This window comes from Oryctolagus cuniculus, chromosome 12, assembly GCF_964237555.1.
Source record: "Oryctolagus cuniculus chromosome 12, mOryCun1.1, whole genome shotgun sequence".
Taxonomy (NCBI): Eukaryota; Metazoa; Chordata; class Mammalia; order Lagomorpha; family Leporidae; genus Oryctolagus; species Oryctolagus cuniculus.
In genome coordinates, this window is record NC_091443.1 from 45,685,587 (window position 1) to 45,702,199 (window position 16,613).

At 36.1% G+C, this 16,613-nt stretch overlaps 1 protein-coding gene across 3 annotated transcripts in view; it reads left to right on the top strand.

Annotated features, from left to right (window-relative positions):
• The window catches only part of PRKD1 (protein kinase D1), a 358,025-nt gene that overhangs the window by 269,291 nt on the left and 72,121 nt on the right, over positions 1 to 16,613 (top strand). For 2 of the 3 annotated variants that reach the window (XM_051822738.2, XM_070053809.1), the window contains 3 exons: positions 1,236 to 1,367; positions 2,942 to 3,102; positions 7,747 to 7,770. In XM_051822738.2, the coding sequence (XP_051678698.1) occupies positions 1,236 to 1,367; positions 2,942 to 3,102; positions 7,747 to 7,770 (317 nt within the window). The remainder of the gene's footprint in view (positions 1 to 1,235; positions 1,368 to 2,941; positions 3,103 to 7,746; positions 7,771 to 16,613) is intronic. The other variant, XM_051822739.2, reaches the window with a different exon arrangement.

A 16,613-nucleotide genomic window follows, 5' to 3' on the forward strand; every position in this document is an offset into this window, starting at 1 on the left:
TTTATGTGTGAGAGACTGGGGCTCATATTGAGTAGGTGAGATGCCACCTGTAATGGCGAAGCTTCCTCCAGCTCTTCTGACTGACTGCGGAGCAGCACTCTCTGGACTGGACTGTGCAGCCTCAACCTCAGGCCCATGCACGTGTGTAGGTCTGGGGCAATCTGCCCTCGCCTTTAGAACTAAGAGACTGATCTTTCACTTTTGATTCTTCATATCTTTCTCCTTCTGGATTGGAGTAACAAAAGAAGTATGAACCACTTTTATACCATAATAAAACTATCATGTGAAAAAAATAATTTTGAAACATGGACATCAGTATACTATGTGAGTGCCACATAGAATAAACAGCAATAAGGAATAGCAAAGCGTGTTAAATAGTGTGAATGTGGTTTGCTAAAGATGTTTCTAAAAGAGTGGCCTGCAACTTCCTGGTATAAGTATGAAATCCCTTGGCTTGGCATGTTGGTGAAGAGACTTCTTGAATATTTACTGGTCACGGTTTAAATGCTTGATTATGTTGCCCAGGAATTCAAATAGCTCTACCCTCCAAGACAGAGCCACTCAGGTTTCTTATTTCTTCCAATGGTACCCAGCCCATAACTTATACCAGTGGCCTGCAAATCACTGGTATAAGTATTAAATTCCTTGGCTTGGCATGTTGGTGAAGAGGATTCTTGGTTATTTATTGGTCATGGTTTAAATGTTTGATTATGTTGCTCAGGAGTTTAAACAGCTCTACCCTCTAAGACAGAGCCACTCAGGTTTCTTATTTCTTTTAATGGTACTTGGCCCATATAACAGTATGGTCATAATCATATATACTGCTTTCAGATTTATCTGAATTCAACTCATTAGCCTTTTGGATTTTTACAATACTTTTGAATATATGTCTGATTCACTTAGGAATAGAAAAGGCAAAATATTTTCAATTAACAAAAAGTATTTATAAATTGGGTTTATTTATCCTTTCAATCATACTTTCTTCTAGCCTTATGGCTGTATTCAAAGTTTGTGAATTGGCCAAGCAGGAAGAAAAGACAGGAGAGAGATTGCTATGCCCCATGTAAACTATAGCTGGGAACAGTGAAATCTAATGGCTGAAAGAGCAATCCATGTTGCATTTCATCTTTCCTGATTTGACCTAGAGAGTTAAATCCATGTGTATACATTTATTATCTTGCATGCTTATCCAGAATATTCATTCAACTTATTTTTCAATGTTACTATTCCTACAGCTTCTGCCACCTTTGAAGATTTTCAGATTCGTCCCCACACCCTCTTTGTTCATTCATATAGAGCTCCAGCTTTCTGTGATCACTGTGGAGAAATGCTGTGGGGGCTGGTGCGTCAAGGCCTTAAATGTGAAGGTAATTTATTTCTTCCTCTGCCGTGTTGAATTCATGTTGGATTTATCTGCTTATGTTGTACCATCTGCCAAAGTGTCTTCTCTCTCCCAGAAGTATCTTCCAGGCATTCTTGTATATGTGTGTGCAAAGATTCTGTATTGCTCATTCTGTTAAATTTCTTGTTTCAACATACTTGGTCTGATCTGGGCACCCTGAATCACATCTTTTCCCCTATATCATATGGATGTGTTTCTCCACTGTGTTGTACTGGATATTTTAGCAACAGACTAAAAATAAAATTTGCATCTTTAGGCAGAAATTCGAATAGTAGGTATTCAGCAAGTGTTGAAATGAACAGAGACTCATGGTCACTTAGCTATTGAGTGACAAACTAGATCTTGTACTTGCATTTCTACACCAATATCAGAATTTTTTCATATCCTGTTAAAGAACTCCTTGAACTGCACAGTTCAAACTGATGGAACACCATGATATAATCTTAAAAACTTACCCAGTCATACAGTGTTCTCTTTGGATTGGAGGGGAAAAAGCTCTTTGAACTTTGGCCAGTATGACAAAGCATTTATGATACAATATAAATAAGCTCACCATAACTTTCTGTTTCTGTCTGTGAAAAGCAAAGTTGGAAATAGTGCTCCAAAATACACTCTTCCTGAAATGTAATTCTATGAACATTTGTGTGGCCTGCTATGTGACATGTGCAGAAATCTGAGTAGGGTATTCTAGCCGTGAGGAAATGTAAACAGTAGAAATTATTGATCACCTACCATGTGGAAACCAGCCTGTGAGGTATTTTGCATATTATTCTTATATATTCTATTTCCTTACATATTCTATTTTCTCCATTTTTGTGAACAAAAACTGAAATGAAGTAGGATGCTCAAGGACCGCCTAGTTGAGTAAGATACAGAGTCAGGATACAAATCAGAGTACTTCAAAAGCTGTCATGCACTGTGCTTCATTTTCTCTATGTGTCCACTGCCATTTAAGCTTGTGGAAGATAAATGTAACTCAGGCAATCTATTTGGGTTTTTTAGATAAAAATATAGATGTATTTACTTGAGCAGGAGGTAAAAAGAGAGCTCACATTCATTAGCTAACTCCCTAAATGCCTGCTACACCACAGACTGAAGACAGGGACCAGGAACTCAGTGCAGGTCTCCCATGAGGATGGCAGGAACCTACGCCTTCACCATTGCCTCCCAGGGCTCACATTAGCAGGAAACTGGTCTTGGAACCCAGGTACTCTGATTGCGGATGCGGCATCTTAACCACTAGGCTGAATACAATAGTTGTGTTACTAGATTCCTCAAAGTTCAAGTCCATTGAATCACCAAACTAAAAAAGTAAGTGAATAAGATGATTGCTGAGCTTTTCCAAAAAAATCAGAATGTAAAACCTATTTCCAGATTGGAGGAAAAGTTAGAAAAAGCTCAAAAGAAAATTTGGATTTCCAAACAACCTCAAGAAAAAGGGAACAAGTACTATTTTAAAAAATCTATAATTTACAACTAATACTGGAATCACTTTTAATTTATGGTTGAACAAAAGTTATTTTTATTTTCTCTTTCCAGGATGTGGGCTGAATTACCATAAGAGATGTGCATTTAAAATCCCCAACAATTGCAGCGGCGTGAGGCGGAGAAGGCTATCAAACGTTTCCCTTACTGGACTCAGCACCACCCGCACGTCCTCTGCTGAGCTTTCCACCAGTGCCCCCGATGAGCCCCTGCTGGTATGGCCTCTTGGTGATCCATTTCCCATGTCCATGAGAGAGATGTGGGCTGATGTGACAACCTGTGCATCCAAGAGAGTGTGCTGGGAGGGCGGACTGGGTTTCTTATGGGCCTGCACTGTAGACTGGTCAGTGCTTCATCAAATACCCAACAGCTACTTTATTTATTTCTTTTATCTTTGAGCTTAGTGAGTTATAAAATATTTGAGCTTTCATCATGGTCAAGGGGCCACAGCAGCACAAACTAATGTGTTAATGTTATAAAAGAGTTCTCTGAAGCTCACTAGAGTAATTTGTGGAATAGTTGAATATTTATTTTGAGAGAAAAAAATTAAATTTGCTTTTATGATAATATAAAAGTCTTCTATTGCTACTATACTGAGAAGTTTATTGTCAGATCCCATGAGAAAATAACACTTATGCTTAAATATTTCCTTTAGCTCTAAAATATATAGATATGATATGACTATTCTTTAAAGAATGTAAACAAGTACTCAAAATTTGTTGTAATTATGAGAATTAATTTTCTTATATTTTAAAGATTAAAGAGAACAGATTTAATGTAGATCATGGGTAGAATTCTATGAATATAATAATATAAAAAACATTACTCTGAAATAGGCTAGTGGTGTAAGGTTTTTAATTCCCAAAATTTACTCCTCTACCCTTCAGTGGATGTTATGCGCTTTTTACTGCCTAGCTATTGTAAAAATCAATTAGAGAGAAAAGATTTAGAATTACTTCAGTGTTCAGGTTCAGGAAGTCCCTCCTGCTCTGGAGCAGTGTAATACACTTTGAAGACATCTATAAGAAGTTATGTTCACTACTTAATTGTTTGGAAAATACTTTACTGTGGTCTCTGTATTGCTTAAATTTTGTTGTAGCCTAAACCAAGCAGGTAACTCAAATGAATGCATGTTAAATAGGAAAATTGTATAATCTATTTCTACATGGCTTTTGAGGGGGCTTGTTTCTTGAGTTTTCAGTCCTTTGCTAATTTAACCTGTTGGAAGAGAGTGGGAACTAAAACCCACCAACATGTATAATACATTATATTTTTTTATTATTCAGAATCTCTATGTGTGATTGTACATCATTTCATAAAGTTCTATTGATTGGATTGGTGATATTGCTTAACTCAAAATCTCCTTAGAATAATTCTCATACCAGCTTCCCACCTTAGCAGTTCTTTGACTGAGTTTGAATTTTTGCGATTTATAGAAATTATGCTAAAGTATAAGCACTGAGAAATTATAATTTAATAAGATAGACATTTAAAAATGAATTTTAGAAATTCAACTTGAAACCATTATACTAATTAAAATAAACCAGTTCCAAGAAGACAGCTACCACATATTTTCCTTGATCTGTGTAGGAGTGAAATTGATATTTTGAGATTTGATGATTATTTACAGCCCCTGTCTCTACTGTTGAGGAATAGGTTTTTTTCTTCATACTATTTGTTGAATTTCTTACTTAGTGTAGGGTTAATATTATGAGTATAAAGTAAGCTTAAAATGTATCTTCATAAAAATTAAGTGTGGGAATAAGAGAGGGAGGAATCAGAAGGGAGGGAGGACAGGGTGGGAAGTATCACTGTGTTCTTAAATCTATATATTTGAAATACATGAAATTTGTATACCCTAAATAAAATTTTGAAAAAATAATAAAAGAAATGGTAAGCAATTCAAACAATAAAAAGCATCCATTTTGTTGAGAAAATAGAAAAATAAATGAAATTATAAATTGACTGTGCCTTGTTTTCAGTTTTACCAGGAAAAGCTTTATAAAATATCTCATGAGGAATCTAAAGCTCTAAGTTATAGTATCCATCATTAGAATAGATTAGAATCTAGACAACTAATATTGAAGATTACATATTTTGCTTAGTTTTATTTAATATGCACATACATATATATTTATACACATATATATACCTCAAAACATCATATACATATATACTTTAGTATTTGTAAGACCTTTTATATTCCAGTTGCTATGAATACATGTATTTATACATATAAATACAAATAAATTATCTATAGGTATAATTTAGGTTATTATACTATTCAACAGATCTTCTATCTTTTTTACTTTTAAACCAAATTTATTTAATTGGTTTATTTAGCTAAATAAGTTAATTATTTGAGATACTTGATTAAAAGAAGTATTTTATGAAATTCGTTAGTGCTCTGTTGATGAATGGAAATTTTTGTAGGAGCATACTTAAATAACTTAAAATAAGATTGTACTTATTTGTTTGAGAGGCAGAGTTACAGACAGAGAGAGGGAGAGACAGAGAGAAAAGTCTTCCAACCACTGGTTCACTCCCCAAATGGCCACAACAGCTGGAGCTGGCCCAATCCGAAACCAGGAGCCAGGAATTTCTCCAGGTCTCTCACGTGTGTGCAGGGACCCAAGCACTTAGGCCATCTTCCACTGCTTTCCCAGACCATAAGCAGAGAGCTATGGAACAGCAGGTTGAGCCGCCAAAAGACCGACCCTGTGTGCTATATCTTTATCTTGGTAAGTATCACATGGTTATATGCACACACAAAACCTCACTGTGCTATACACCTAGAATTTTGTACAATTACTCCATATAAATTATCCAAAGTGCTTTCAATAATAGCCATCTGATAGTAAGTTGTAAAGTCACGGAGGATCTTCATCACAGGCTGTGTGAAAAGAGAATGAAATATTTTACCAGCATAATTAATATTAAGTTCTGAGATTTTTACCAGTTAACTAAAATTAAATAGGGTTATATACTTTTATATTATTCAATAATATGAAACAGAGGCATTGGGTGCTAAACTTAAAATAATTTTCTACACTATCCTGGGATGCCTAGTATTCATTTGCATAATAAAAGTATATCCATAGTTTTCACCAAAGATGCAACACTAATTCATATAACCTTCCTTTAAGGGGGAAAAAAAGTGGTATAATATTACAACTACAAATGGAATAGACCTCCTCCTCCCTCCCATGATCTATGTACATTTCTGGTGATTGTGGCTTGATAGTGAGATAAAAATACACAGCTGCCAATGTCTTTCCCAACATTTTTCTTCTAAGTAGTGTCCCATAACATGGTCTTTCATAAGAAATCGTAGTCAAATCAGATTTGGTAAAATTTGGAAATGCCTCTTAATCCATCCAAGTATTGAACATCACAGTGATTATGAAGCATAGCCAGTGGCCTACAATGTGTTGCAATTTAAAAAATCAGTTGTTCCTAAATTCACTCAAATATGGAACTCCTTTTTCTCATAAAACCCATGAATGTCTTATGGGAGAAAACATGCACTATGGGGAAGGAATCCGTGAATGAATGTGTGCAGTCTGGACAGTCTTTAGTATTAGGAGCTGAACAGCGCCTGGTGCCACGGCTCACTAGACTAATCCTCCACCTGTGGCGCCGGCACCCCAGGTTCTACTCCCGGTTGGGGTGCTGGATTCTGTCCCGGTTGCTCCTCTTCCAGTCCTGCTCTCTGCTGTGGCCTGGGAATGCAGTGGAGGATGGCCCAAGTCCTTGGGCCCTGCACCCACATGGGAGACCAAGAGGAGGCACCTGGCTCCTGGCTTTGGATCGGCGCAGCGCTCTGGCCATAGCGGCCACTTGGGGGTGAACCAACAGAACAGGAAGACCTTTCTCTCTGTCTCTCTCACTGTCTAACTCTGCCTGTCAAAAAAATAAAATAAAATAAAATAAAATAAAATAAAATAAAATAAAATAAAATAAAATGAAGAGCTGAGCAGCACTCTGCTGAAGCTGAATTATTATGAAAACCCAGAGGAAAAAAAAAAAGTCAACAATATTTTCTTTTGACTTGGGTTTTAGTTATTAGAGCTACCCCCAAAATATTTAGAAAACAGGAATTTTTTAAAAAGTATATTCAATATACATTGCCAGCTAAGTGTTTACTGAATCAGAAGCTGTGCTTTGTATTTGTCACTGATACTCTTCCTGCTCTTTTAAAAAAATGCCATGTCACCTTTCTGCTTTTGAATTATGTTTCAACCTTGAATTAAATCACAAGAAAACTATGATATTCAGTAACTTTTAAATGAGCAATGAACCCAGTGTAAGGATATTTCTTTCATGAAACTGTAACCCTCTACTGTACTTCTTAGGTTTGTAAGCCACTAATACCGATTATGCATCAGCATATTCTTGTCTGCAAGCAGATAACAACTATCTAACATTTAATTACTGTGATGACCTTTTTCTTTCTTTTCCCATTGAGAGGATGAAGTATTATGAAGAAAGGCAGTCTTTCACTTAAAGGTCAAAAAATACTTCATCTTGACTGTCATTTAAAATTTTTCAGCAAGGTGAAAGAAATACACACGAACATGCACACATGTACATGAATGACTTTAGCAGCTCAAAACTCTGAACTCTGCAATCTTGACAGTGTCTGTACTTCCATTTAAATAAATTCAAACTTCACTTCCAACTCAGATGTTTCTCTGGCCACAAAGATTGTAACATTTTGCTTTTTCTTAAAAACACAGTTATAGGAAACATTATTGAGTAATATGCATTATTTTCCTCTAATAACTTTGTTTTCCTGTGTTTCTCTCTCTCTATTCTGCACTTTTCCCTGCTTTTGCTCTTAAAACTTCATGTTTCAGTCTCCTGTGAGTCCTGGCTTTGAGGTAGGTACTAAAGCTGCCTGGTTGTAGGAATGTGTGTTCTATCTATTTCAAAACAACATTGTAGTATTAATTGACATCACACAGTTATCTGTGTTGACTACATGAGAATAACAAAGTGAGAGGCTGGGTTAGCATTCAGCTCAGTGAACTGCAGAAAGCCCACAGGTCCTTGTTGTTTTGTGTTTTTTGTTCTTACTGTTTAACTTTTCACAGTTCTCAGTAAGACAAAAAGGAATACAGATATTAGAGTAATAAAATTAGGTTTGATGGATCAAATTTTCCTCTCAGATTACTTGATTTTTTCACACTGTTATCTTTTTTATGACAACGAGAAGGCAAGTTGAGAATAAAACAGAATGCAGCCCTCACTTTACATGGCTAACTGGAAGTCATGCAAAGTGATGACTTCATCCCACCATGCACAGGTTTGATTGACCTGATCAGGAGCAAAAGGACAACTCTCAAGATAACTGCTCGTTAGGGCTCCGGCACTTAGTTTATTTTCAAGAAAGGATTTTATAATCTATTTGTAGTATCACAATCTATTAATTATTTTTGAGAAGATGGTATGTAAATGGAAAATCAAGTTCTCCATCCAAGTAGAACTTACATATGGAAAAACACAAATTTACTTCAAAAGGATTTCAATTAAGTCCTCCTCTAAAATCAGTCTTGCATGTATCTTAAGCAGTTAATAACTTGATCATGAAGGAGGCACATTTGAGTCAAGTGAGAAAGCAGAGAATACAATGGTGTGCTTCTTAAGATGACTTGTTGTGACCAGCTGCATTATTTACATTTAGTTTCCCTTATTTCTATATCTGTGGCCAACCGTGAGTTGCCATACTGTTATTTTCCCTCATGAGAATATAAATTTGAGTCATCCTTCTTAGTGCTCACTTGTAAGATGGCCTTGATAAGGTAACTCTAAAAAAGGAACTTAATGCAAATACAACCAGAACATGTGCTAGGTTAAACAAAATTGATGAGTTGAGATCTTTGATTTATAAAATGCAGAAATCTACTTCAACAATCGCAAATTCTTATTTTTGCAAGATCATCTTTGTTCAAAAAGTGCCTTACTTAGAAAAGTCCATTGTGGAAGGTAGGTAAGTGTAATTGTTTATTTTCTTGTAAATTTGTTTTGTAATTTAAAATGCCTTCCAGACATAATTTTGAATGTGAATTATCATCTTTCCGTTCAAATAGTCATTTGGGCTTGAAGCCAAAGCAGGATTGAAGCATTTTTCACTTCCTTCTCCCACATTGCAGTTGGGAACAGACTGTGAAAAGGGGTGAGGAGTGATCTGATTTTCTGTGGAAGTTGTACAAGTTAAAGACAGCCAGCCCTTCTCAGGATAGCCCCTGATGAAAATCAGATGTGTTTTCTATATAACCTGCTTTTCTTGAACTGTGTTTACATGTAGTTTGTCAAGAAGATAATGAACTTTACTCTTAATGTCTTCAAGGAAAAAAGCTATACATGAAATTTTATCCAGACAAATATTTTATAAACAGTTGTATAAGTAGCAGAATTGTTACAGAAACCAGAGCAAATAGTAGTGTCTAGTGGTACATTATCCACGCATGTAAGGAGTCTTCACATCATTCATGGAAAATGCATATTAAGCATGGCTTAAAAAATTTTTGCACCAAGATAAGCTTATCTTTAAATTCCACTTTACATGATCTTTTTGAAGTATCCTTGAGTTATGATAGTAATCCTCTGTTAACCTTTCATGGGAGTTTTGTGTATATTTTTTTTTATGTATTTTCCTGTACTTTTGACTTTTTTAATTAACAAATAATAATTGTGTATATTTATGGGATACAGTGTGGCATTTCGTTTGCTTATTTGTTAAATATTTATTTGAGGGTCAGAAAGACACAGAGAGAGAGAGACAGAAAGAGACAGAGACAGGGAAAGAAAGCTCCCATCCACTTATTTACTCCCTAAATACTGGGACACAGGAACTCAAACCAGATCACTTATACAGGTGACATAGACATAATTACTTGAGTCAACACTTGCTACAGGACTCAAATCCAACACTTCAATGTGGAATGTGGATATCTCACTAGTCTCTTAACTTGCTCAGCCAAATACCCTCCACTTGGTGTGGTGTTTTGATCTATGTGTGTATTATATGTTCTGATTTTTTTTAAATAGTGAAAACGTTTTCATTCATTCTGTTGCTATATGTAGAATGCTGAAAACAAATCAATGTGGGTAGATTAAGCATAATATTCATGTAAATGATGGAAAGTAAGAATCTTTTCTTGAGGTAAAAGAGTTAACTTCAAAGTAGAAAATTAAGACACAGGGTGACTTTTGTGCTCACAGGCTGTAATTGGTGATACAATTTGAAATTTTAAAAGAAGTTAGGCTTTATGATTTTTTAAATTAAATAACTTTGCAAAACACTGTAAATATTTTAAAATGTCTTCAAATAAGCATCTGCTAATACTGCTTTGAGGTTAAGGGGCTATACAAAGAATCTATTTTGGCTATTTTTTATTTTTTTTATTTTTTAAGGTTAAAAAATTCATGTATTTCATATATACAGATTTAAGAACATAGTGATACTTCCCACCCATGCCCCCACCCTCTTTCCACCTTCCTTTCTTACTCTTTATTTTAATTTTTACAATTATCTACTTTCAGTTTATTTTATATTCTTAAGATTAACATTACACTAAATAAAGAATTCAACAAATAGTAGGAAAAAACACTTTTTCAACATCAGAAACAAGGGTTGTAAATAGTCGTTGAATCTCAAAAATTTCAGTTTTGCTCATATATGTTATATATTTTTTTGTACTGTATTAGTTACCACAGATCAGGGAAAACATTTGGTATTTGTATTTTGGAGATTGGCTTATTTCAGTAAGTATAATGGTTTATTTTATTTGAAAGGCAGAGTTGACAGAGAGAGAGGGAGAGACAGAAAGATCTTCCATTTTCTGGTTCATCCTCCAAATGGCCACAAAGGCCAGAGCTGGGCCAGACCAAAGCCAAGAGCCAGGAACGTCTTCCGGGTCTCCACATGGGTACATGGGTCCAAGTACTTGAACCATCTTCTGCAGCTTTCCCGGGCGCATTAGCAAGGGGCTGGATTAGAAGCAGAGCATCCAGGACTCAAACTTGAGCCCATATTGGATGCCAGCTCTGCAGGCTGTGGCTTAACCTGCTGTGCCACAATGCCAGCCCTGGGCTATTCTCAAGATTCAAACTGCCTTATAGAGATTTTTAAGGGGAGAATTGCTCATTCTAAAAGATTTCCCCTTGTTGGACCATGTTTTGTCCTCACCTCTTGCATCCTTTTGTTTGTATGAAACTTCTAGGGTATTGAATTTAATTTTTTGTGTGAAGTCACATATTTTCTAAGTAACAATTTTCCATAAACTGCTATTATTTTTTTTAAAAAAAGCCATACTGACTCACATTTAATTAAGACAAGCATTGTACAGAAAAGAGCTCTTGGCTGTACTTTCTTAGAAAATATGCCCTCAAAATGACTCATTCACTTACTGTTTTCATTTATTTAAAAAAATGAAGACAAGAGAATATCAATATTGTATTATCTGCCTACAGTTGGATGTGATTCTGCTACACTTTTTAATAGTCAAAATGGATTCTTTTCAAATGAGGATATAATGAAAGAAATGCTATTTCTAAACCTGAATGAAACTGTGATGATATTTTCTGCCCAAATGAATATTTTCCAGGATATTTTCCAATGTAGCAGAAGTCTCTCTAGAAGTAGAGACTATGTTGACTTTTGTGTCCTGGAGTTCCAGGAATCCTAGTGATTCATCTAAATTAAAAAGTCATTTTTCCATTTAAATATGCACTATCACACCCATGGCATATATTTGCCAGCTATTGCAAGATTTCTTTTGATGATTGTGTCAGTTAGTTCTCTACATTCAAACCTGGGCAGTGTACAGTTTCACTGAAGAATGATATCCAAGAATTCTTTTAACCCACACCTGCCCACCTCATGAGAGTCCAAGTAGCATACACATTGCTAGGCTGGTGGGGCAGGAGCTCTTCAGTACCATTACTAAAACTGAGGAGCCCACTCTGATCTATCATTACCTTTTTGTATTCAGTGGGTCTGGCTTATCTTATGTGTTCTTTATGAAAGTATGCTCTGAACAAACCATTACAGATACATATTATTAATATTACAGGAGAGTTTTCGGGAATCTCCCATACTACTTGCCTATACTACTGATCTTAGTAACATTTGGATCTTTACCAAAGGCTGGGAAAGGTCTGCTCATTCCCAAGCAAGGTGCCACAGCTTCTGTAATACTTCCCACAAGACACAAATGGAACCCTGCACTGTGATCAGCATTCTGTGTCTCTCTGACCTCTCGCCAGTCTGGGCTATATTTGTCTTCCTTCTGTAATTCCTGACCACTCGTAACTACCAAGTTCATAGCTGGGTACTATTTATAAAAGATTCCTTTTGTTCACTCAGAGAGCTTCAGTGTCCTCATAAATGTACCTACTCAGAAGAAAGAGCAAGACTACTATAGAAGAAAGAATAATGAGTAGAGAGGGAGCAGAAGATTGAAATTAGTACTATAAAACTTCTAGAAACTGTAAATAAGGCAGCTTCTAAAATATTTCTCTGTCTTCAGAAATATTTATTATTTTACATAGTCCATTACATGTAGTTTTCTAATAATCAGTTCAGTTTGATTAGATGACTTCTCCCTTGCTTCTCAAGCAGAGGGAAGGCATCATCATTTTGAGAATAAATAAAGTGAAATGCAAGATGAGACATTGTCAAGATATTATCACAAATATGCCTTATATGCACTATGTGCTCACTATTGACTCTGGCAAGTTAGAATTCTGTTATGGGCCGTTTTTGAAGAGAGAGGCTGTATCTTTGAGGCCCTGAGTTGTGTTTGGTGGCAGGCATTCATGTTTCTCTTTAGTATCTCCAAGGCAGATCAATGGGACAGCCTCTTTCTAGATTGATTCCGCTTTTCAGTGAGCTGAGAAACACAGGGCAGCTAAAATCAAATACGATGTGAATGTCTGTCCCTAAAATCATTGTCCTTGATTCTTCCACATAATCTTTTTTACCCTCCAATTCACTTACCTATGTGCAGGTTAAGTCTGCCGCTTAAAGTCTGACACTTAAAGCCATATAGCAGAAGTTATTGACATATAAGTTATCTTTTCCTCACTGAAATGCCTGCTTTTATTTTGTAAATTTAGAAAGGATTGCATTAAATTTACATTGATTTCATGTAAAAACAGAGGTAATCCCACTTAAATCATTGTCTTCCCTTTCTCCAGGAACTATCAGATTTATAGGATGTTGGTAACTGACATTTTGAAAGAACATTTCATGTAATTTGCAACAATTCTTGAACAGTCCTGGTACTTTCCCAACAAAGGGTGGATCACTTGAGAAAATAGTAAGGTTTCTTTACCCTTCATTTCTGTTTACTTAAAAGACTGAGGCGCAGTATAAGTTAATGTGACTTCCAAGACTACTTTAGCACTCAGAAAATCTAGATCACCTTGTATTTTTAAAAAGAGATTATATATGTTATTACTGTGAAAGCTTTCACAAATTGCTGCAAACATTAAGAAATGGATTCTCCACTGTAAAACACAGCATCCATCACCACTAAGCAGGGGGCACGCTTTTTTTTCCTTGCCCTGTAGCAACCCTTTTCACTGTTATGAAAAGGTGTTGATTAGTTTTTATTTATGCTATATATTTAAGATATCCAACTGAGGAACCAAACTCATATATACAGCATATTTGGCATGTAATTCAAGGATTTTAGAATCAAAATAGCACCAAAGAATTTGAAATTCATCAAACAACCATGTCCTCTACTCACTCGATCAAAGGGCTTGGAAAAGTGTGTCTTCCCACATGAACTTCTTTTATCACGAGTCTTCATATTTGTCCACTGCTAAACAACTAATTTGTGCTGGAAAATCCCTGATTGCCCACATAAGAGGTAATATGTTCATGGAAATGTTGTTGAAAAGAAGTTCCTGTTACTTTTTGCTTCAAAAAGAAGTTAGTCTCAGATTTAGACTGCTGTGTTTTCTTAGCAGTAATTATAGGTGGGATGAAATAGTCATCCCCAAATTGGATAAATGAATTTCAGAGGATATAAGAGAGATATTTGAGCAGTCTGAGGTTGGAGGACTACATTGTTGTGAACAGAATTTTGACTGGAAATGGTACTCAGTGTAGCCATAGCATGATAAGACTCATTTTGGGTCCACAAAACCTCTCCTTCTGAATAACTCCTGGCCCCTGCCATGCAGGAATCTTATCTCCTCTACAGATCTCCATAGATCCTGGCACTTACTCTGTGTGAAGCAGTGTTCCTGATGTTGGTGATAGAGTGATAAACACATAGCCCAGATCCTCTCTACAGGCAACTTACAGTCTATGAAGGGAGTTAATAAAAACTGCTAATTAAAAAAAAAAAAAAAAAGACCAAGGAGGTGAATATGATAGTTGCCTGCTGTGTAATGCTTCTGGAGGAGGCGGGATGACGTGACAGTGAGCAACAGAGTGTGGAGTGAGTGTAGGTCATACATCGAGTAATCTGGAGATGTGAGCTGAAATCAGAAGAATAGGAAGGAATGGTCTAAGCGGAAAGAAGGATGTATAAAGAGCAAATATAATGGTCAGTAATGACAGTGGCATTATTTCCAGGATTCAACTAGCTAGTGAACTCATTGGGCATAAAGACAGTTATAGACTGGTTTTTATATGACCTACAGCATCTGAATTGAATCTTCAGATGGGATTTATGCCAAGAATGGCTTACTAAATGAGACAATCATCTTGATGGCAACAGGAGAGCACTGTCTTAAGATGCTATTCTGTATGGTCTTTGAATAGTAATCCAATATGCTAGCTATTAGAACTGCTGGAATAGGGGCCGGCACCATGGCTCACTTGGTTAATCCTCTGCCTGTGGTGCCAGCATCCCATATGGGTGCCAGGTTCTAGTCCCGGTTGCTCCTCTTCCAGTCCAGCTCTCTGCTGTGGCCCAGGAAGGCAGTGGTGGATGGCCCAAGTGCTTGGGCCCCTGCACTTGCATGGAAGACCAGGAGGAAGCTCCTGGCTTCGGATCGGCACAGCATGCTGGCTGTAGTGGCCATTTGGGGAGTAAACCTATGAAGGAGGAAGACCTTTCTCTCTATCTCTCTGTCACACTGTCTATAACTCTACCTGTAAAATAAAAAAAAAAAAAATTAAGAACTGCTGGAATAGAGGATTAATGTGTAGCTTGGTCTGTTTTTCACAGTTGTTTTAGCATACTTTAAGCATAAGAGCACCTGATTGGGAAAGCAGGCAATTGATGATGCTTATACAGTCGAGGTTCGTTGTTCATCTGCTTACTGTGTTCTAGAAAACATGCACGACTCAAATGCTGTCTCCTAAATACAGACAGGATGACTGAAAGTCTATTCTATAGATCAAATTTAAGTGGTTCATGATATTGTCACATTGCACCTTGACATGCAGAATGTCCTATTTGATTATATGCATTGTTTATGTCTTCCTTAAATGAGGAAAACACATGTTCTGTTTTAGCAAAAAAAAAAAAAAAAAAAAAAAACCAAGAAATGTGATAGCTGGAGAGGAACTAAGGAGAGAGAAAGCATTACTATCTGAAGCAAGACTACCTGAGTTTATAGTTCTTCTGTGTACAAGCCGTGATTTAGGGCAAATGATTTAACTTCTCTGTGATCAGTTTCTTCATTTGTAAAAGGGGGAATCACAATACTAGTGGTCATTAGATGTGGATGAATTAATGCAAGTGAAGTGCTATGAAAACAGTGTTGCCATAAAATTGTTTTAAAAATATTTTCTATCATTATCTAAATTTCAGCTTCCCTATAAACCAGATTTAGTCCCCAGATAATCTGACTGGCACAGTCTTTCAGTTTTTTCTCTTTGTATTGTCAACATCTAGAACTATTTCATAACACAACTAAATTTCCTGCTTTTTGCAGGGAAATAAAAGGTCTGGAAACACTGGGTTTTCGTATCTACAAGGCAGCTATTAGCAGTAGTTGAGCAGTGGTCATCCCTTTTACAATGAGCCTGTTCTCTCCAGTTTATTGCAGTGCCCACCATTCCCTGTAGCTTCCCTGACACCGAGGACCACCTTTTAATATTAACAGCCTGTAGGTATTTGCTGCCTCTGTCTTTCTAAGCTCTGTGTAGATTCTATATCCAACTTGGGTACGGAGCAGGTAGATAAGTACAAGAGCAGTTGCAGTGGAAAATGTTCCCTTAGCCAGTTGTCTTCCTCTTAAAATTGAAACTCTATAAAGTAAATATGTCAAAAGTATAATTCATGTGACATTAAAAATAACATTAAAGTCTGCATTTTTAGTTAGCTTTATTAAAATGTCCCACCCATTAATCTCATGCATTTACTTCTTGAAAACACACATTCTGCTGAGGTCAAACAATTCTCGTTATTTGTCACATACTAAGTATTTCTTTCCAGTAGTAGAAATCTGATTAAGACACGGTCCCTCTCTTAGGAGCTTATTGTCTAATGATTGAAACAGGTCCTTTCAGAGACATCTATATGTATGCTAAAGTATTCTCAACTTTACTTTTTCACTTAAGAGGAATTTTTGTCTCTCAAAATCAAGTTGTAATATGGGGCTGTGAAAAAAATTTTAGTTAATAAACGTGAATATTTTAATACTGCAAAAGTCTTCACATCAACCATGCGCTTTTGTGTGTGTGTTTGTGTGTGTGTGCATGCATAAAGTGAATAATTTATCACTCAAGAAAACTTATATTTGACTTTTA